General features: G+C 36.5%; 2 protein-coding genes across 6 annotated transcripts in view; both read left to right on the top strand.

Moving 5' to 3' along the window:
• The window catches only part of LOC307008133 (uncharacterized protein), a 140,306-nt gene extending 132,832 nt beyond the window's left edge, over window positions 1-7,474 (top strand). Inside the window, exons 1-5 of one of the 5 annotated variants that reach the window (XM_079630763.1) lie at window positions 3,705-4,109; window positions 4,822-4,923; window positions 5,682-5,802; window positions 5,945-6,055; window positions 7,030-7,474. In XM_079630763.1, coding sequence (XP_079486889.1) covers window positions 4,921-4,923; window positions 5,682-5,802; window positions 5,945-6,055; window positions 7,030-7,139 — 345 coding nt within the window. In that variant the 5' untranslated portion in view covers window positions 3,705-4,109; window positions 4,822-4,920 and the 3' untranslated portion in view covers window positions 7,140-7,474. Of the gene's footprint in view, window positions 1-3,704; window positions 4,924-5,681; window positions 6,056-7,029 lie in introns of those variants that run through there. The other 4 variants (XR_013799754.1, XR_013799755.1, XM_079630762.1 and 1 more) reach the window with 4 other exon arrangements.
• The window catches only part of il1rapl2 (interleukin 1 receptor accessory protein-like 2), a 445,540-nt gene that overhangs the window by 237,440 nt on the left and 183,823 nt on the right, over window positions 1-24,277 (top strand). The gene's annotated exons all lie outside the window — the stretch shown is intronic.

Here is a 24,277-nt window from a genome sequence, read left to right as displayed (position 1 = left end):
ATTAGTTTGTAGGGCTTGGACTCTTCTTTTTTTATTATAACAAATATGTAATCAAAAATGCCAGTTAGAAATCATAGACAGTGTTTCATGTGTTATCTGGGATCACCCCTAGCAGCGAAGCATATGGCATAACAAAGCATTCTGAACAGCTGGCTTGAATCAAAAGATTTGAATTGGTTTCGAAGCTTCACAAAGCAGTGTTTCGAAAGAGCCCATGACTAGAGTCTAGTAGTGCGTATGTGTCAAGTGCCTGTGTTTGCACGCACTGCCAAATGAATATAGCCTACTTTAAAAGACTTTGCCGTTTGGCTGTAGTGATTGCATCAAAAGTGAAGCTTACTTTGGGCTTAGCAGAAGTTGTTTGGTCACATGAATTAGTAAACTGCTGAAACATTACTTTTTTTATTTTCCTTTGTGCCACCTTCATGTGACTCTCTTCACAAATCGAGTGTTTAACTTAATAAAGCTTGGTACCACCATTAAGAATCTTCCAAGGGTTTGTCTACAGTGCAAAAAAATATAGCTTACTTTTGATTCTTTTACTTCTTTCTTTTATGTTTATGAGATTGGACAGCTGAAATTAACCTATAACAACTATGACCTTAAAACCACTAGGCGGTAACTAATGTTAATGTTCACTCCTCAACACGCTCCTCATGTGAAGCACAGAAGAGACGAAACTCACCGCTGATTCCAACAGATCTTCACATTAACATATTGCTTGACGTAGCTAATATTCTGATAAGCATTAAACATATGACATAGTACATTTCTAATTCTAAGTAAACTATTTTTTTGTCTATTCTCTTTGATATAATATATGGTACATGCATCATTTGTATTCTTTTTTTTAAATTCTAAATGCATTGTATTATCCACAAAACCTGCATGCCTTAAATTTGGCCAGAATAAGGCTGTTTTTTGTTTGTCTTTTATCTTTTTGAACACGCTTTGCATTGGATGTCTAAAGCCAAGTTAATTACTCTTTTTATTGGACTGCAATCTGCAAATTCTTGTTGTCTTATTGTAGACTTGTGGCCAACAGAATAAAATCAAAGGCTTGAGTCTTTTAGCTCACCTCAAAACACTAGGTCTTTATGGATTTTGTTGTGCTGTTCCAGCATCAAAGTAGAGATCATGTATTAAACCGAAGCCATTCCTGGTCATTGGTGATACTAGAAGGTTTCTAGGTCAATGATGACCTCATCCATAGTGTCACATGAACATGATAACATTAATGTGAGCTGGTAAGATGACAGATAATTAGATTATTAACAATGCCCTTTTCTGTCTCAATTACCCCTTACATAACACTGAATTACACCATAAACTCTCTGAAATTTTCACACGTATGCTGTATATGGAGAGATCATGAGACAAGGCACCAAATTAGGTAGGTCACACGTCACTTGAAGTGTCAGATGACCCTTGACACTATAGGAACAATTCAAGAGCCTTGTTCAATCAATACAATTATGTACATTAAGTCAAGTCACCTTTATTTAAATAGCGCTTCTTACAATACAGATTTTATCAAAGCAGCTTCACAGTGATAACATGAAAATTATTCAACCAAGTAACACTTGGGTAACACTTTACTTGAAGGGGTGAGCATAAGACTGACATGGCACATGTTATGAATATTAAGGAGGTTTTATGCATGTTTATGACAGCTGTCATTAAGTGTCATTCGCTCAATTATGACAATTTTTAATCCAAATATGACATTGTTTGAGATGTTTTTGTTATGTTTGACAAATTGACATAAACCAATACATCACAACCTGTCAGTGTCTTGGTAATGACAACTTGACAAAACCAAGACAACATAAATTGTCATAAATATGTCATAAGCATGACATAGCATATTCATTATCAAACTTACGAAACCACTTAGCTTTATGGGTTAGCATTATTAAACTGTCATTAGGTTGGTTTTGACATTGGCTGTCATGAGGCCATTATAACGGGGGTACAAATTGTCATTAAAATGTAATTTTAATGACAAATTCAATTTGTACCACTGTAGTCGAGGTCAAGAAAAATATTCATGACACACAGTTATAATGGCCTGATGACAGCCAATCTCAAAACCAATCACATGACAGTTTAATGTAATGTTAACCCATAAAGCTTTCTTAAGTTTGATAATTAATTTGCTATGGCATGTTTATGACATATGGCTATGTTATCTTGGTAATGTCAAGTTGTCATGACAGACATCTCAAACAATGCCATATTTGCATTAAAAATGTCATAATTGAGCAAATGACAATTAATGACAGTTGTCATAAACATGCATAAAACTCATATGTGTCATGTCATGATTATTAAGATGTCATGTCATTCTTATGCACACACCTTCAAGTTAAGTGTTACCCAAAGTTTTTTCTAGAAGAAAATTGTGTCATTGTCCACCTCAAGTAAGGCAGATCAATAATATTGTTGAATATTAAATGTCTATTAAATGACATTAGAGAGGGGTTGTCAGCTGACCAATCTGAAGGTTTTGTTAGATATTGTGTAACTTCTACTGTGTATCACTACAAGGCAGACATGACATGTAATGGAAAAAAAAATATTAACAAAAGTATATAAAAGAGTATCTAACACAATTACTAAATGAATACTATAAATTGATATGGCAATAAAGTCATACGATGGATAAATACTAGTAATCAAGTTGCTATTGCAGATTTATATTATCTTGTGAAAAGATAAACAGATTATTTCAAAGAATCCAATAAGGTGAAGAACCTTATTCCTCATCAGCAATATAAAATAAATATGATTTGTTATTAAGTGGCATGATCAGCTATACAATATCTAAAGCAAATTTGGAAAGCAATATACTGACAATATAAACAGTTTTCAGGGACCTTGGAATGAAATTTGCATGCTCAAGTGCTGAACCTCGAATGTGCTGGGGGGAAAGGAGCCGGTGTCCATGTCAAAGTGCTAGGAGATTCTGCGAGCTCAGAGAAGGTCCTTATTGAGTGGAAATTACAGATGAAGGAATTTTGGAAGTCAGGCTGACCAGTGGTGCAAAAGGTTCCTTAACAATCTTGAACTGGTTGTTCAAGTGGTTGATCTGGTTGATGGAGGAACCTTGAAGTGCTGAAACTTGTTGCTTAAGTCTGTTGGAATTTCTAGACAGACTGGAGACTCAAAATTTGGTAGTATCTCTTGTTGTCTCATTGATGGACTGTTATCCCTTCCTGACAAGGAGGGAATTCCAATTTGCATATTTTTCTTATTCATCAACGTGATTGGCTGTTGTTGTCGGAGGTAGATACAGTATAAACCACCTAGAAATTAACTTATTTACAGTGCGTGCACAATTATTAGGCGAGTTGATATTCTGATAACCCCCCCCAACAATGCCTTATATTTAGATACTATTAGTTATTTTTAGGCTTTCTTTTTTTTTTCTTTTTTCTTTTTTGCTCTGGTATTTCCACATCAGATTCAGCATCTATCGAAATGCACAGCGATAACAGTGAATTACAAACAGAAGCACAAATATCATTGATGCTAGACCAATCTTAAATTCATTATTTTCTTCCCCTCTCTTTTTGTATTTAGCTGGCATGCAGAATTGACTTCAATATTATTCTTTTTCAATCAGTGGATAAACGGAGCAGAACAAAGACAGATTACAGCCTACTTTTTTCACAAGCTCTAGAGTATCAAAACACAGGCTTAACAAAGCAACCCAGTCTCACGGCAGTTCGTGATATGGTCACGTAATTTAATCTATTGATTCGTGGCACGGGCACGTTTATTTCGTTATTTTCGTAATTCCAGCACGTTTTTTAAAACTAATGTATTTCAATGGGAAGCATATTTCGTGATCAAAGCACGATTCTATCTCCCTATCGGGCTGCAGTAGAGAAGCTGTTTAATCAACATTTATTCACGAGATCTTATCATGGTTTATGTATTTATTTTAATTATATTATTTCGTTCTTATTGCCAGGGAAGCTGGATTGCTTTGCTGTTTATTGATATATATATAAAAAAAAATTATTAGTAGGAAATCGCGCTGAAGAAGTCTCATTCCGAACACCTCGCGATATTTGGCATCAGTTCACGTGTGCCAGATGTTGGTAAGTAGTCGTAAATACGCTGTCCTAATAATGTTTGATATAATGTATTTTCTGTGTGTCGAAATTAATCAGATTAGCTCAAGTTCAGTCACTGCATTATATCTGTCATCTCAACGGAGGCTTTGCGTTTCATTGCTTTCTATGAAAATGGTTTCTATGGTGATTAAACACTGTCTGTCACGTGATATGCTATACAGTAGGCCTAGAGTAGACCTTCAATCAGTTAATCATATTCATATCAGGTTTTTAAGTTGTACAATTAGTTCCAAAGTTGTATGTGTAGTAGAAGCACAGTAAAAACAACACCATGCTTTTACCACAGTAACATTAGTTTTACTGTGATAAGTGTAGTAAAAAGACAGTAATCACACAACTTACCATGCTTTTACCACACTATTGGTAGTTTTAATGTGGTACTTATTGTAAATGCACAGTAACCACAACACTAACCATGCTTTTACCTCAGTAACCTCAGTTTTACTGTGATGGGTGTAGTAAAGGACAGCAATCACAAAACTTACCATGCTTTTACCTCAGTATTGGTAGTTTTAAAGTGATAATTGTTGTAAATTATGCATATTAACCACAACACCTACCATGCTTTTAATGCTTAATAATGTAACATCCAATATTTGTAAGGAAAATCAGTACTTTTTCCTTTAAATAATCCTATATATTATAGATAATGATATTTTATTTTCTCTGTTTTCAGCTGAAAAGACCAAAAGGGCCTTTCGAACTCAGTCAGCCCATTATTGTTTGAGGACAAGTAAACGGAGGAGACGGACCGCTGCAAAGACAAATATTCGCAATGGTACGTATGTGTTGGTTTTAACCCTAAATCAAACATTTTATCAAGCATTTGTTGTTTCTTAAACCTGTTCTTACAAAACCCATAGCCCAATCAGTATGAACAGTCTCAAAGTCTTAATAATTCACAAGATTTAACAAGTTGTCAAATTTGTACGATACTAGTACATATTTGTATACTCGTACATAATCCTGCAGCTTTTACTCCTAGTGCTCATTGGCTACTGCCTCAATTCATGTACATATTTATCGCGATATTTGTAAATCAGTTGCGCCCCTTCTTGGATAGTAGTCTGATGTCCCACACACTGTCAGAAAGTTTATATTAATTGCATTGTGTATTCATTAAAATTATTACAAATTAGTCCCTGTCTGTTGTGTTCATGTTCCAATGTCCAATGATACATGATGTCTCTCCACACCTCATAACCTACCTCTGTTTGCAAGAGTGGAAAAGCTAATCTGACTTGTCACATGACATCAGATACGCGATTATTTTGTCGTAATCAGATCAGTTACACTGCTGATAACTGATTCATTTGCATATAAATCATGTTATTTTTAAACGAGTTCATATGATTATTGCTTGCTATTAAAGACATACTTTTATTCATAGAAATGCCCACATATCAGTGAACGTATAACATAAAAATGCTTTTAACATTTAATTATGCAACACTCTTTACAGAAATATATCCTACAGTTGTATAACTGACTGCTTGCATGTAATGTAATAAAATTACCTTCCTTTCTGTATTGCAGGATTACTTTGTCCTTTTTTTAGATCTCTACAACATCAAACTCAACAGCTCTTTTAAGAGCCAACCCTCACAAGAGCTACTAGTGAGTCGCAGCGGATCTTGCCGTGATCAGCCCTTCCCAGGTAAAGTTTCTAGAACATTTCAATCAGTATTTACTCATCAAATGCTCTCTCCTGAATCGTAAGGTAAATTATAACTGTCTTAATTTATGTTTCAAGAACAATAGTAATTGCACGAGTAAGTAGATACTTTCTTGTTTTACAGCAGAGAAGGAAGACCAGTCCTTATATCAACACAAGCGAATAAGTCCTTTGTTTCGGGTGAGGAAGGAACATCTGGTGCCCAAAGAAGACAGAAAGGTGCGCAAATCCATTGGTATGTCTTGTATTGAAACAATGCTGTAATATGTAGTACATAATTTGATGTTGACAATTTTACATTGTACAGGTTACAGGAAGCTCTTGAAACAAGTGACAGAAGAGTATGTTGTCTTGAAAAAAATCAAGCATCACTTGCAAAGGCAAAAGAGACCATGCCTTTCTTAAAGATATTTTAAAATAGGTTGCTGTTGATATGGGTAAAACATTTTTTGTTCAGTACTTAGCTTATATAATGTGCTGAAATATTATATATATATGTATAAAATAAATCAATGTGTATATTATATAATGTACTGACTGCTGCTTTGTAAATTTAAATCAGGAACGGGCAACTCTGGCCCTTTTGCGTTCTCCTTTTTAAGGTTGAGAGTTTACCTCCAACCCTAATTGAGCACATATGAAAGTCTTCAGCTTTACTTATAGACAATAGGCAGGAGGGTTTGAGGTTGGAGCTAAATCTGCAGGACAGTGGACGCTAAGGGCCAGAGTAGCCCATCACTGCTTAATATATCGCAGAACATAGGCCCCGTTTACACGAAGTGAAGACACTGATATTTCCCTGCGGTTTGGCCTCTCATTTACACGAAAACCCAGTTTTTATCACAGAAAACGATTATTTCTAAAAACTCCGGCCAAAGTGGAGATTTTGGAAAACTTTGTTTGCACGTTTGCATGTAAACTGAGAAAAACTGAGTTTTAGCCAGCGACGTCACAATATGAGACTATTTTCGGGATTCTGATTTGCTAACGTGGGCTTGAGCTTCTCGTTACACTGCCACCTACAGGTTTGGCATGCTCTGGACGGCATATACACGGGTTCGTGTGCACGATGTTATTTTTGAAAACGAAGAGGGGTGAAATGTCCGTTTATGAAAATAGCCTTCCACGTGTAAACGTAGCCATAAGCTGACCTGACTGTCCATTAAACAACTTAATTTGTATTGTTTGTGTTTTTTGCTTTACTTTCAGACCAGGACTGGAGAACGCCTGACAATGGGATGTTGAGACTTCTTACTCTGGTTGAGAAAAAGCTACACCACATCAGTGATCACATCTTCTGTTCTTCTGTTGTACTGTAGGGTACACCTGAACAAACTGTTTAGACGAGGAAGAAGAACATGAACATGATCGAGACATGTACAGGGAAGAGCAAGAAACCAGTTTAGTGATAATGAATCATTATTTTCCAACACAATATCAAATCTGTTTTCTGTATCATAGGTGACTGAATGTGATTCTCTGGCACTCATTTTGTGGCTCAGCAGCTGTGAATGGATTAATATGATGTTAATGTATTTTTGAAGACACATTTTTATTTATCTTGAATCTCATTGTCTTTATGCTACTTTATCAACTTTATGCTGTGTCCTCCAATAAAGTGTTGTGTAATAAAGTATGGTGAATATTGTTTATTGAAAGTGGTGTTTGGTACAGTAAATAAAAACAATATTTGAGAAATTTTAATTTCTTATTTCTTTAGTTTAGTTCATAATTTAAAAACAACTACATATAATTAATTACCATGATTCTTTTTCTTAGGACATACACGTTTAGATCTGGTTAATGATATTTGGGACAAAAGTTGCAACAAAACAATGCAACAAAAGTTGCACATACTTGCATGTATAAGCTGCAACTGCAATGTTTGCAGTGAAATAAAGGGAAGCTATGTGAATAACAAGAGGCTGCAGTGGCTATCTTGCTATAAACACTTCAAGCATAATTGAAGATGATCCATGTTGATCATTCTAGTAGATCTACTAGCCTACTGCATTTAAAATGAAAGCATAGACGTTACTGATGTCAGGCATACTGTATAAGCAGCAACCAGAGGGGGTGAAAAGGAAATGTAGGCACTTTTTTGTTTTGTTTGTTTTACTGAATGGTGCATTATCCCTGTGTAATAGTGTGTGTAGATCTGTGTAGATTGTACTGCACTTCCACCACAAGGGCCCAGCGGCCCCCAGAAGAGCAAAAAACTGCACATTTCAAATGGCTGTAACTCACAGTCTGGTTAGTGTATCAAAGAGAAAATCGGAATATACGGAAAGCTGGCATAAAGGTTATTTTTAAAGTGCTCACAGTAAATTATCAAATTTCAGCCTGTCCCTCATATATGTCATAAAGGTTTGCACAATGAACAAATTTAGATATCCAGTTGTCCATTAAAGATATTATGTATTTAACATTTATTGTTTCATTACTAAACGTTTTAAACTACATTACCCACATATCTCTGTCATGCTATCAATGGAACAGGAAACATTGTCCTGTAGTTCATTGAAATGTGCAGACATGCTTAGGGTTAGGGTAGGGATCTCAGTAAAGGAGCAATTTCTCACAAAACAGAGACACTTTATCATTAACTTTATGTATAACTAACGCAATAATAACACCAAAACATACTTTGTAACATGAAGCGCCGTTTTATATGGGTTAAACGATAGTCCAATCACAGCGAGTTCTGCGATAAAGAGTCACAGCCAATAACAATCCAGCTGTACAGATGCGTCACACTTACTTGCCCATTTATGGTAAATGATGACAGATCTCTTCTGGTTCCGGCTACAGGGATAGATACCTTAAATATTTCATATTTAAACCCAAACAATATTTGGCCTGTAATGTATTAATTCTAATTAAATTATAAAACTCACATTTAAAAACAAAAGACTCCTTTGTGTGGTTACCATCCAAAAACGAGATCACATGATCAATGACACAAATGTTTTTATTTGATTAGACTAATTCATAAATACATTTGAAAGATAAACTTTTTTCTAAGCAATGGCCTACAGCAGGGGTAGTTTTGCAGTATTTTAATTAAAGATAATTACATGTACTAAAGTGCTTCTAACATTTACAGTGTATGTATAGTATATCAATTATATTCAAATAAATGTAAAAAAATCACAATGAATGCACACAATTTTGAAAGCATATTCCAATATTTAATGTCAAACTGTTTAAAGACAAATGTAGTGCCAAACCTACTGCACAACAGTATAAAAATAAGTTAATTATATAAAAAAAACAGGTATAAGATACAGATACATCCAGGGGCGTAGAATTTAGTAGGGACGCTAGGGACGTGTCCCTACCAATATCCAGTGACATTGATATATATCCCTAGCAATAATTTCGATCAAAACTATATAATGATGTCCCCGTCCCCACCAATATCAAAATCAAACCTATGCCACTGGATACATCTATTATAGGGACATATACAGTAACGTTAAAACAAATCGCTATGATGAAGTTATACTTTTACAAACCAAGAGATGAGATTCAACTTTGTTATGTGAAAATATATTTGTTTCTTCGCTTTAAAGAACAAATAGGCAAAAACGTAAGCACAACGTTTTACATTCTCACCTTTAATTCTATATCCTTGTGATCATTAATCACTTTTATTGTCACTAAATGAAAGGCAACTTAAAATAGTTAATGATTATAAACGTCAGTAAGAAAATGCTTCAATAAAATACATTCACGGGTATATTACATTCACATTAACCAGGTAGTGATGTAATGATGATACCATAGATGTAGTTATGGTGGACATTTACTATAGTGACCACTGTAATAAAAGGTTTAATGAAGCTAAATGAAAGACATTAAGTCCATCTAAATGTAAAGGTAACACACTCAGAATAATGTCCATTATGTCAAGTGTCTCATTTCTGTAATATTCTTTCAGCACCAATAAGATTTCCATAAATATGGATTGTTTTCTAAAGGTTTTCCTGAACACTCTCACTTCAATTGTTCGGACAAACACCTGCTATATACACTTGCAGAAATATACATGTGTCTATTGCATCATGAAGTCACTGCATGACTAGAACTAATGGATGGCAATGAATATGTCCTTTAGCAAAACACCTGATGCGCACTGACACTTCTTTGATGAAGGCATTAGGCAGACATCAAGCACAGTTTATGAAGCTGAAAAGAGAAAACACAATGCTTTAACAATATGGAAAAAAGATAAATCACTATTTTCAATATTGGTTCTGCATATATCAAAGAGATCCTGAGGAGGAGTGGGACTTCACATGAAGACTTTCAGAAACTGTGACAGAGCAAAGGGTGCACCTCGCTGGACACATCCGTCGCATGCCCAAACAACACCACCCAAAGACAGTGATGAAGTGGACACCACCAGGAGGATGCAGGAGACAGGGAAGACCAAGGAAGACATGGAGACAGATGTTTCACGAAGAGCTGAACAATGTCAGTGTCCCATGGGAAGATGCGGAGAACTTGGCCACGGATCGAATACGTTGGAGGACACTTGTTGCCCAATGTGCCCAGCACAGGACTTGATGATGATGTTGGGAGTTTATCCATAACTGTGGGATATATTTCTGTAAAGAGTGTTGCACAATTAAATGTTAAAAGCATTTTTATGTTATACGTTCACTGATATGTGGGCATTTCTATGAATAAAAGTATGTCTTTAATAGCAAGCAATAATCATATTTACTCGTTTAAAAATAACATGATTTATATGCAAATGAATCAGTTATCAGCAGTGTAACTGATCTGATTACGACAAAATAATCGCGTATCTGATGTCATGTGACAAGTCAGATTAGCTTTTCCACTCTTGCAAACAGAGGTAGGTTATGAGGTGTGGAGAGACATCATGTATCATTGGACATTGGAACATGAACACAACAGACAGGGACTAATTTGTAATAATTTTAATGAATACACAATGCAATTAATATAAACTTTCTGACAGTGTGTGGGACATCAGACTACTATCCAAGAAGGGGCGCAACTGATTTACAAATATCGCGATAAATATGTACAGGAATTGAGGCAGTAGCCAATGAGCACTAGGAGTAAAAGCTGCAGGATTATGTACGAGTATACAAATATGTACTAGTATCGTACGAATTTGACAACTTGTTAAATCTTGTGAATTATTAAGACTTTGAGACTGTTCATACTGATTGGGCTATGGGTTTTGTAAGAACAGGTTTAAGAAACAACAAATGCTTGATAAAATGTTTGATTTAGGGTTAAAACCAACACATACGTACCATTGCGAATATTTGTCTTTGCATCGGTCCGTCTCCTCCGTTTACTTGTCCTCAAACAATAATGGGCTGACTGAGTTCGAAAGGCCCTTTTGGTCTTTTCAGCTGAAAAGAGAGAAAATAAAATATCATTATGTATAATATATAGGATTATTTAAAGGAAAAAGTACTGATTTTCCTTACAAATATTGGATGTTACATTATTAAGCATTAAAAGCATGGTAGGTGTTGTGGTTAATATGCATAATTTACAACAATTATCACTTTAAAACTACCAATACTGAGGTAAAAGCATGGTAAGTTTTGTGATTGCTGTCCTTTACTACACCCATCACAGTAAAACTGAGGTTACTGAGGTAAAAGCATGGTTAGTGTTGTGGTTACTGTGCATTTACAATAAGTACCACATTAAAACTACCAATAGTGTGGTAAAAGCATGGTAAGTTGTGTGATTACTGTCTTTTTACTACACTTATCACAGTAAAACTAATGTTACTGTGGTAAAAGCATGGTGTTGTTTTTACTGTGCTTCTACTACACATACAACTTTGGAACTAATTGTACAACTTAAAAACCTGATATGAATATGATTAACTGATTGAAGGTTTACTCAAGGCCTACTGTATAGCATATCACGTGACAGACAGTGTTTAATCACCATAGAAACCATTTTCATAGAAAGCAATGAAACGCAAAGCCTCCGTTGAGATGACAGATATAATGCAGTGACTGAACTTGAGCTAATCTGATTAATTTCGACACACAGAAAATACATTATTTCAAACATTATTAGGACAGCGTATTTACGACTACTTACCAACATCTGGCACACGTGAACTGATGCCAAATATCGCGAGGTGTTCGGAATGAGACTTCTTCAGCGCGATTTCCTACTAATAAAATATATATTTTAAATATCAATAAACAGCAAAGCAATCCAGCTTCCCTGGCAATAAGAACGAAATAATATAATTAAAATAAATACATAAACGATGATAAGGTCTCGTGAATAAATGTTGATTAAACAGCTTCTCTACTGCAGCCCGATAGGGAGATAGAATCGTGCTTTGATCACGAAAGATGCTTCCCATTGAAATACATTCGTTTTAAAAAACGTGCTGGAATTACGAAAATAACGAAATAAACGTGCCCGTTTCACGAATCAATAGATTAAATTACGTGACCATATCACGAACTGCCGTGAGACTGGGTTGAACAAAGACACAGACACAGACACACACATAGTATCATTTCCTACCTATATAAAGACAACAGAGCCTAATGATTTTAATTGACGTTTAAATGGTAGGTTACAATCCAATTGAAATGTTTATGAGAAGAACTAGACCTTTTCAACCACCTTTTCAGTCATCTGTTCAGTAGTTGTGAATGCGCTTAGAGCATTTATGGAAATATATTATTGTTTCCTTCAACTAATTACTAAAAAATATGAAGCATTTGCCCTTTTACAGAAGTAAGATATGTCATCTTACTGCTGTAAAATGGCAAATGCTTTATATGCTTCATGACAAACTCTACATTAGTGGTGCTTGCGGATTAAGTAGCGGGTTTGCATTGACCACAAGGTTATGTGTGAGTCTGTTTATGAGAAACAGAGAGTGATCACTAATGATTTATTAGATGTTTTCACACACACACACACACACACACACACACACACACACACACACACACACACACACACACACACACACACACACACACACACACACACACACACACACACACACACACACACACACACACACACACACACACACACACACACACACACACACACACACACGTTCTTCTGCTTATTTACTGTTGTATTGAAATGCGTTAAAATGAAATGGGGTGGAGTTATAGGAAGAGGTTGATGAAGAATGATACAGAATCATTTTGAAAAGGTAGGCTACATTTGATTAACAGAAGAAAAATTACTCCGTCTAGTGGCACCCATTGTGGGACACATATGCAGGAATACACCAAGACATTTCAAATAACACACAAAGGCAATTGCAAAATGTATTTTTAGATACAACAATATTAACAATAATAAAATGAAAGAGATTCCTGTCATAATAACAGTTGTCATGGTAACATTCCAGGTGAAGATAAAGCATCTTTCATTGCTCCCTTCACCAAGTGTGTTCCAAATGACGAGTCACATTTGCCCTGGCCTTCGTCGTGACTCGAGGGCACACGGATGCTCACTTCCCATTTAAAGTTGCACCAGAAGTAGTTTATTAAAAATTCATCAAAATTAGCCAACCCCTTAAAATGCCTCATTCAATCAGAATCAAGTATTCAAAATTGGTTGTATCTAATAAAATCTGCAGCAAGCCAGCTATTTGTTATGAAGTAATTTACTACTAATTAATCATGTTAGTTTGCATAATTAATCTATTCATCAAACACTATAGAGGTTTGTTGGAGCTTTGCTGTAGAGATACAGAGCAAAGCCGAATCTCCCCGTCTAGAGGTTAACATTCTCCACAGAGCCGGTGGACACTGCCACCACACAATAAAATGGACAGCGCAGATTGCCTCTTGGTCATGATATTATCAGCAAAACACAAACAGACTGCTGGCTTTGAAGTGTGAACTTGGCTTCAATGAGAAATCGATGTGCTATCCATTTAAACTTAAATGGACTATTGTGGCTGAAAATTTCAAGATGGAAATGTTGTTTGCTCTGGAGATGGTGCACTGCTAATGTGGAGCAAACAGTCAATACAGTCGACTCGCCAACTAGTACCATTTTGGAATGACAGCGTTCATTCCAAATTGCCCTGAGGAACGGTCCGTGAGCTGATGTCATTGTGCCCTTGCCTTGAAATAAAAATCCAAACTCCATGGGGACTGTCCTTTAATAGCCTCCTAAGACCCAGGAATTTTTTTTTTAATGTAGTATTTTTTTCATGTCATTACATTGTTTAGGGGTCTCCAAACTCAGTCCTGGAGGGCCACTGTCCTGCAGAGTTTAGCTCCAACTTGCCTCAACACCTGCCTGAAGTTTCCAGCATGTCTAGTAAGACCTTGATTAGCTGGCTCAGGTGTGATTAATTGGGGTTGGAGCTGAACTCTGCAGGACACTGGCCCTCCAGGAGCAGGATTGGACACCCCTGGTTTAGAGTATAAGAAACAAAAGGGGGAGGAAATATATATGCTATGTCCTCTGTAGAGGACACCAGGACTCAGTTGTTTAAAAAATAAAATGACACGAAATGACATGTACAGGCAAAAACAATGGAATTTCTTTTTTCATTTCCCAATCATGTTCTTGGTTTCTGGATTTTTTTCTCAGACCTAAAACTATGGGCTAGAGTTAACTGCAACTCCGGTTACAGGACGCATTAAGACTTTTTGCAACACAACGGAATTTACAGAGTTTTGACAATCACTTAATTCTCATTGAAAATGACAAATAAACGCTTTTAAACCTATATATTCCATATGTAAATATTTGAGAAATGTATCAAATTTTCCCATTTCATGATTTTCCTTTTATAGGGTTTGGCCAATGTGTTAATTCAAACTCTTTTGGATTAATGTTTCAAAATTGTATACTATGGTTTTCTAAAATCACATGTGTAGCATGTTTGGTATCTATGAACTCCAATTTTCGTTCCCTATTTGTTAATTTGCATTACATTTTGCTAACTCTGTGACACATAAGTATAAGAAGAATCTTGAAGGTTCTTCTCTTAAACACCCTATCAAAATATATATGCCCTGCTAAAAGGACCGTAAAGTTTAACTGTCACATCAAGTTCATTCTATTAACTGATCCAAATATTTATAATTAAATATATGATTAATATATATATTACCCCCCCCCCCCCCCCATCCACTTCCCTGTTAACTCTGTCCACATATATCTAAGCCCAAAATGATAACTTGACAGTCATAAAATTACATAACCCCCAACACATTAAGCACATCTAGAGTAAATTTTTATTTTGGATTTTACATTTTTATAGCTTTAAAAATACTTGTCATTTCAAATATTACAACAATTAAGCAAATCTGTCTGCCCGTCAATGCTGATTTATCAACCCAAAACTGCCACAAGTCGTTTCTAAGCATTCTATAGTCTAATTGTGTATATAATCAATTGTGTTAGTGCCTCATGCAGTGATAGCAGATCTAGTTCATTAGTTAACATTAGTTAACTACATTAGTTAACGTTAACTAATAATGAACTGCACTTATACAGCATTTATTCATCTTTGTTAATGTTAATTTCGACATTTACTAATACTTTATTAAAATCTTGTTAACATGAGTTAATGCACTGTGAACTAACATGAACAAACAATGAACAGCTTTATTCATATTAACTAACATTAACAAAGATTCATAAATACTGTAACAAATGTATTGTTCATGTTAGTTAGCCTAATACATTAAATAATGTTTAATAAATGAACCTTATTTTAAAGTGTTACCAATAGATTAAAGTGCAGTTGTGTGTTTCCGAAGGGGAACAAAAACAAAGAACTGAAAGACCCTTAACACATTCAATACTTGAGACATGATTGAACATTTTCCAAATAATACATTTTTTTCAACAAAATACTAATGTGACCCTTTGTTTTTCATTTAGCCTAATCTGCTCTTTTTACCCACACATATATTTAGTAGGAAATATATTACTGCATTTTAAACCGAGATTTACACAAACTCTTTGCTTGATAGCATAACCGATTATTTATTCAGCATGTTTGAGGATCAAGTTTAAGCACAACGTGATACAGAATGATATTGTGAAATACATGTTTCTGATGGAGATTTCTGTGGCCTGTTCCACAGATGGAAGGTTGTCTCACTGCTGAGTCAGGCTTAGAGATCGGCTCTCTGGGTATTATCTGGGCTTTCCTCACACACATAAATTTGAGATGAGCGGACAGACATTAATGCCTCCAAAATCGGCCACTCTTCGCTGGTCAGATGGGCAGGAGGGAGTGTGGGATGAAGAAAACTGATGTGTCAGCTTCAGAACTTCACACTCCACACATCAAACACATCTCCACTGCAGCACCGTTACATACATTTGCATTAATACTGAAGCATGCTCAAAACTCATGCTTATTTTTTTCTGAAGGGCAGTGACAGTTCTGCCACTTCTTCCTAAGACTGCGAGTCATGATGGTCTAGTGCTCTTTTTTAGGAATATTATGTCATGCATCAGTTCAGTCTTAAACATTCTGTAGCATATGAAAATGAATGAATTTAAACTATCAGCTTTGGACACCGCAAGGCTAAACTCCCCGCTGTTGCTGGTCATCAGTATACAGGATATTTTTGTAACACTTTACAATAAGGTTCATTAGTTAACATGAACTAAGAAAAAACAACAATTCTTCAGTATTTATTAATCTTAGTTAATATTCATTTCAACATGTACTAATATGTTATTAAAATCGAAGGTTGTATTTGTTAACATTAGTTAATGCACTGTGAACCAACATGAACAAACAATGAACAGCTGTGTTTATGTTAACTAACATTAACAAAGATTATTAAATACTGTAACAAATGTTTGGTTCATGTTAGTTCATGTTAGTTAATACATTATCTAATGTTAACTAATGAACCTTATTGTAAAGTGTTACCTATATTTTGCACTCCAGGTCCAGCTTGGGTTGCTGGTCCCCATGTGAAGCGAGTGCTGGTAGACCAGCTACACCAGCTCAGTTTGGCTTGAGAACAGCATAACCAGCTAGACCAGTATAAACCAGCCTGGACAAACAAGGAACTGCAGGTTTATGCTGGATTTAGGCGTAGGGCTGCACCTTGTCTTTTAAATTTGGAAGTGCATTTTGTGAATCGAGTGTGTTCTCTGTAGTTCCACACATTTAAATGGGCGGGACTGCGTGCTTGTTATTTTCTTTGAATTGTTAATAAAAGTGACTGTTACGATTAGATCCCGCCTCAATACTCTTCCTTTCCACAACCAACCGTGACTTTGTTATTGGGAAACGTGGCCCAGGACAGGATTGCGTTGTGGTACTAGTAGTCATTATAGGCCAGAAGCCATGTTTGTATAAACCTTGGTTTGTCTTTCACTTCATGAACTTTTGTCAGTTTCTCAACAACCATAACAATAATAACAACAATCCTGGAATATTATAAAATATACTAAGACCTCTTATGTTCTGAGAGAGTCTGAATTTATTTTATTTTTTTCCGCTTTTAGGGCAAATCTATTTTTGGATCACACATATGCGTTTCCCAAAGCATAGTACAGTCTCTCATGCATGATGGGTAATAATCCAGGGGCAAAACTATAGACCTTGACATCGCACTCGGATCCAAAGAGACCTCAGTGATCTCCATGTTTTGAACAAAGGAAATTACAAATGTATTCCAAAGGTTTAATTGAGACTTATCTACTTATTCAATTAATTATGCCTGTATGTTTTTATGAATTTGATGGAGTATTTGGTTAAAGCCTAATTTAACAGCTGGCATGTGCTTTTTGTATATCACACAAAAGGGCTTGATCTTTTATTTAAACTTGCCAGCCGTGAAGATTATGATTCACTTGTTGGGGCCTTTATAATATATATATGAAACCACAGTGCTAATGTGGGTGACATGAATTAATGTTCTGTTTGTGACTCTCTAGAATTTTTCTTTGCCGATGCTTTTCATGCTTTCTTTTCGGTGTTAAAAAAAGTAGTATATAAATGTGGTAAAAAAAATGAAGTAGCTTTCTTAACCTCTCCTGTCTCCGTACATTATCTGAACCAACTTGAACAACAGGAAGCTAAATTTATGATTTCACTATTGTAAATATTGTAATGGTATTGGTGATTTGAAATTCACCACTGATTCAACATCTTGACCATTTACTTTTCATATAAACAGGAGCTGGCTTTTGACTGAAGGAACGTTGTTTCCCCTTGAAATAAATCACATTACGGAGGTCAAAAGTTCATAACTGAAAAGCCTTGGCAAAAATATACAATGACACACAACACACTTACATACCATTTCATATAATCACTATTCATTCTTCTACAGAGAGCAGTCACATTCTATGATATACACTGACCTCATTCTGTAGTACGGTCATTATATTATGTTGAAAATATGTTTGATATTTCTCTGTGTCAGTGTGTAGATCCTGGGGTCAAACAGACACATTTAGGAATGCGATTGTGAAAAGTTGTTGTCTCATAGATGCTTGAGAGAGTGTTGAAGAGAAACATTAAAGCTCATTTGCAGAGATTCGTCTCATGCGCAGTTCCACTCAAGACATCTGTGCTAGCTTTGAGATATACCTCCAGCTACATGACAGCCATCGCAGCATTTGCACCCAGTTTTCAAATCTTCACTATGATTCAAGTGTGTCTCAGACAGAACTGCCCTCAAAGCATTGGATTTATTTGTGGTTTAAGTCTAACCTTATCAGACATACGCACTGCATTTAAAGGTACACAGTAAAAACCTTTCTGTTCCATTGGGGAATAAATATATGCAGATGTTATTTTAAATCAATAACAATAATCCCAATCTCTGTCTCCAATAACTGAATAGAAAAAGCTAAAGCCTCTGTACTAAAATTAAAATGATGTGCAAGAATATAGTTCTGTACTATAGAAAGAATGTAGTGTTGCATAATAATCATGACGCAATGAGGACCATTACCGGATATGCATTATTTTTCAATGATTACATTTTTGTCAGCTATTTCTTACTATTAGTTTATTATATATTGCCAGCCCAATCTCAACTATTTTACCAATTGTAAAAAACTAAATACAAAATACAAAATCATGATTTTTATGTTTATCTACGTCTCATAATTTCCTTTTGCAGACTAGAGCTGGGCAGTAATATAGTTTACATTTTGCAACAAAACAAGCAATCAAGCAGTTGAGATTTGCTACAATATACTATCTATGCAGAGGTCTCCAACCCTGCTTATGGGTTGCAATGGAAAGTGAGGATGTGTCTTTAGGCTAGAGTCCTCCTCAGTATTAAACGTTACAATAGCCGCGTTTTCACTGCCGGGCCAGTGCGAGCCAGGGCTTCGGTTAAGAGTATACATAAGATCTATAGTAATAATGATAAATTATGCATAATTACATGCTACTAACCCTAAACCAATCCCTAATCCTAACCCAATAGTAAGTATATGTACTTAATTGATCAGTACTAAATGTAATATTACACTGTTACAAAGACACCTTAAAATAAAGTATAACCAAAATGTAAAGTGTAACCTGTCGGTTAATGGGAACGCAGGGGCATACGGTATAAAGTGACCCCGCAAAAACATATTATTTTGTTCTACTCAATCAGCAAGATCCTTGTGAATTAAAAGATTTTTTGATTGAGAACAGCAGACACGTTATAGGCGGTTCAGGCCGACAGTCACATGCTACATAGGAACCGGTCCCTGCAAAGGCCAACCACAGAGGACCATGAACAGGTGTTAAATGAAATCTAGACAGCCAAACAAATGCTGCTGAGACCTAGGCTGACATCTCTCCATCATGCTGCTGTGTAGGTGGAACAGGATGATTGAATCATCTGTGCTCCCGGGGGCAGCTGAATCATGCGGGTTACCCAGACGGGTCACTCTATCGCCCCACTGCTGTTTACAATGAGAAAATGGGATTGAAAGGCCACTGACAACAGCAGTAAACAACAGATAATAGTGTTTCTAATCCTTTACATGCGTTTACAGACAACATTATAGTCCATTTTTATAGTAACATATTTTCTGTTACCTGGCTGTTTCGAATTTCTAGTCCTGCAACTGTGTATCTATAGCACTAGGGATGTGCCCGAAGCAGAATATCTTATTTGTTAAGACACAGATAATAATTCCAAAATGATTCGAGAATTCAGATGAATAATAGAAAAAGTATTTGTAAGATGCAGTCAATCATTGTGCTTGCTTAACTTGAGCCAGGTGACAGCAAATAGATAAATAACTACAATTTCAATGCAATATTGAGTGTGTAAAGTGAATCTGTGCAAACTCTATAAATGTAAATGAGCAGAGAGCAATCGAATAGCCTTTCACACTGATTTCCTTTAAGGGCTGCCCTGAAAAGAACCATATAAGCAGAAGCCTCATTCTTTAATATGTATTATTTAGGACATAGCCTCTGTGTTAGTTCTCAACCATTTTGCTGGTTACTCACAGCACACCTGTATGCGGCAGTGGTTTTACTGTGTCATCGGATAATAAACCAGCCGGCCGTTCACCAAACGAGTCTGGCGCAGAGGCTATTTCATGCTTTACATGTATGAATGAAATTGTGAAGAATGGGCGATTGGAGATGTGTGTTTTTCATGAGTATCGCAAGCTGTTTTTTCCAATGGCTTACAAATAGTGGTGGGAACAAAGCCTCAATTTGGCAAAACATGGTGGGGACATAAGCCTATGCCTCAAAATGTACAGTTTAGTGTTATTGTTTTAATTTTGCCATTACAGTGACATCTAATGTCATCTGTTTGTTTAAGCCCCTGATCTAATGCAATTTTTGTGTATAATCAAAATAGAGGTACTGATAATCCTGTGCTAACTATGATGAATAGTGTAACTCATCATTTGCAAAACCCTAATGCATATGTCAGAATTCTATTTTTAGATTTTACATCAATATTTCACACAATGAGGGTCGATATTTTGTTAGAACGGTTGGTTTTGTTAGAATGGGTGTCAATGGGCATCTGGTATTCTGGATTAAAGATTTTAAAATTGTATTGCTACGAACACAGAGGGTATAATGGTCAGCTGTCAGATAAATGCGTTGGCAGTAAAGGGAAGCGTCCTATGACCTATATTATTCTCTCTGTATATTAATGATTTTATGATTCATGATAAAAAAAAATAATAATTCATTGTTAAATATACATGATATAGCTTTGGCTGTCCTTCTTTTTCTTAAAATAAATAAATAAAAACAATACAAAAAATATATATATAAAATTTTGAATGTATCAAATATGTTGAGGAACTACTGTGCTGGTGCAACAATAGCACATTAATATTAACAATAAACAAAACCAAGGAGTTAGTAATTAATAATATTAGGCAGGGGGTTACAGTTGTGCCTGTAAGGATATGTAAGATCAGTCTACGTATGTACATTACGTATGTAAGAACGACTGTGAATTGGGATCCCTGCCCAGTAGTGCCCTGCGTAGGCTGCCTAATCCTCCCACACCTACTGGGGCGGAAGATGGGACGGGCCTCACACAGAGAAGGCCAATCACTGCTGTTCCTTCTGACCCTTCAGTGAGACAATTGGATAACACAGGGAAAGCGTGCCTATGGAAAGGGACGCTACGGAGGCCACATCCTGCCCGTAGGGAGGTAACATGTGGGAATTACACATATAGACTCGCCGACAGGGCAGTGCTACATATGGAAGGTCTCTGTGGAAGATTCAGCGTAGTTAGGGTGAAGTCAATACCGGCAGAGACAGAAAAGCGGGCTCAGCCCAGGGAAAGACACAGGGGAGCCGACAGGGGAGCCGTACCGTGGAAAAATACACATATGGGTTTGCCCGAAGAGGAATCTCAACATATGGGCACCTAGCCCAGCACAGGGGCTGACCAACTGGGCATACTTACGAGTAGTCATAGCGCCGGACGTCTCCGCCACGTCTGACTCATGAGAGTGCGGGAGGAACTCCCACCAGGGTTCGCCAGTAGTTGGGGAACTCACATAGGGAGCAGGTGACCGTTTCTGACTGTAGGACAGGATAATCCTGGTTCAGCAATGAGGTGAACAGATAGCCCCTAAATTTGGGGGTGCGCGGGGCAAACTGAATCTCATAACCGAGTCTGATGGCCCGAATGAGTCAGCGAGACGGTCTTGGAAGCGCTAGCCAGGCCTCCAGAGACTATATAAGTGGTCAGATGGACCAACCGGACCACACGAACGGTCGCTGAACAGTGTGCTGTTTTGACAAGCCTGCAGCGTGCACAATGCTCTTTTAGATGAACTGTAATGTTCATCTAATGACCACCACTGAAGCGCCGTCACTCCAACACTTGCTTGACGAGCTTCTTCCAACTCGTAGCACACTCGTGGATGATTGCAGAGCAGAACAAAAACAAATGCTCGGCTCTGAAGTGAAAGACTGAAGTGCGAAAGCGTTTCCATTCATACCAGCTTCGTGGGGTGGAGCACGCAATGCAAATCTCGCACACCAATGTCCATTGGCTCGTTTAGTTTACACTCGCAGGTGATTGGGCTCTCAGACGAGATCCCAACTCATCAGTCGTTCTGACGTAACGTTGAGCCTGACTGACTGAAAGGGAAATACGTATGTGAAGGCTGTTCACATGAGCATGTTTAAACTAAAGGATTTATAGTGCAGTCTGAATTGGCTCTCAATTAGAGCTCAATACATATTAATTTTAATATACATTGGAATTTGAATATATCCAGAATGCTGAATACATTTACAATTTATTATAAATTCAATGTATATACAGGTGAAACTCGAAAAATTTGAATATATAATATATTAGTTTCACCTTTTAAGTTGAATTACTGAAATAAATGAACTTTTGCACGATATCCAAATTTTTCGAGTTTCACCCATAGAGGTCTATGTTTAGATTAATATTTTGGTGGGGCTCTGCCTCACCTGCCTTACCTGGCGAGCAGCGGCTATTATATTGTACTGTATTTACAGATATTGGCTTCACTGCACATCCCTTTAGTCACATGCCTTCTTTATCCTGCTCCTCGTCCTCCTCCAGAACCCCCGCTCTCCCTCAATCCTCAGTATAGTCTCTTATATACCATGTTATATATGAGGATGCGCATATAACGAGAGAGAGAGAGAAGGGGGGGTATGGGGGGGCTTGTCACATGTATGTCTTGTTTAGTTTGGTTTTAATTGTCTCCATTTTGCCTAAAGACACCCACACACTACAATATAATCGGGCCTATTTTGGGCCCAATTCTCCCCTTCCGACAATCCTAGGTAAAATCCAGATTATCTTGATGGTTCTACAGATTATCATGTTGAATATGTTGAATATTTACAGTCAGAAACCCTGTTGTGTGAGGGGAACCCCGAGGACAGATGCGCACACACTCTGTAGATTGTCACGTGGAATGAAACAATTCCAAATCAGAAAGCGAACTGATGAAAGACGGAAGCCTAACACGACCTTTTTCTTTCTTTTTTTACGTGAATTTTTGGAAGAAATTAGTCATTATTATCATTATTATTGCCATTTATTCTTGCCCCTTGTCCACCATGTTTGTTTACTCTAAAGTAGCGTTTGACCGCGAGAGATTTCTTATGTTCACAGTCAGAAATCTTTTATCATGTGGTCTACTGTCTTGGTCACATTCACAAACTCCAGTCACACTATTGTTACGATCCCGGTGTGTGTGTCTTTTGTTTTAGATGGACTTTTATGTTGAATGAAGTGTATTTTCAGTTCTCATTGATTTTGTGCTCCCTTCCTGCATTCAGTGTTTCTCTGTTAGTTTTTATAGTTATGATCATTAGTTACCTGTCATTAATTATCTCTGATTTCTCTGTGTATTTAAGCTTGTGCTTTTCCATCGTTTTTGTTAGTCGTCATCTGATTGTATTTGTGTTGAGGGTTCCGGGATGTTCCTGTTTTTTCCCTCCTTCTTCCCTGGATCATGTTCCTGTTTTCTCGTGTGGACTATTTGCAAGGTTTTCTGGTTTGGATGATCTGGTTTTTGCCTTTTGTTATTAAAGTTGTGATTTCATTGGGCCTCATCTCTTTGCACCCATTACAACTATAGGATCAAAATTGGGTTTCACTTTATTTTGATGGTCCCTTTAACACATTCTGTTGAATAAAACAAGTAACGTTACACCTGCATGTCTACTAACTCTCATTAGAGTGGCAGTAGAGTATTAGTAGACTGGTAGGTTTAGGGTTAGAATAAGTTGACATGTACTTGCTAAGATACTTATAGTCAGAAGAATGTATGTTGGAGGATCATCACAAAAAGTGTTATCAGATATTAAGCAGACAGTCTACTAATACTCTGATGCTAGTTGACATGCAGTAGCAAACGCACTTAAAGTCAACAGAATGTTCAAAAGGGACCATCAAAATAAAGTGTTACCCAAAACGGTTAAATCAATTTTCAAAGAGTTTTTTTATCGTCATGTTTGTGGCCT

This window comes from Phoxinus phoxinus (genome assembly GCF_949152265.1).
Source record: "Phoxinus phoxinus genome assembly, chromosome: 12".
Lineage (NCBI taxonomy): Eukaryota > Metazoa > Chordata > Actinopteri > Cypriniformes > Leuciscidae > Phoxinus > Phoxinus phoxinus.
Note: the sequence above shows the minus strand (reverse complement) of the source record. Positions and strands in the feature narration are given on the sequence as shown.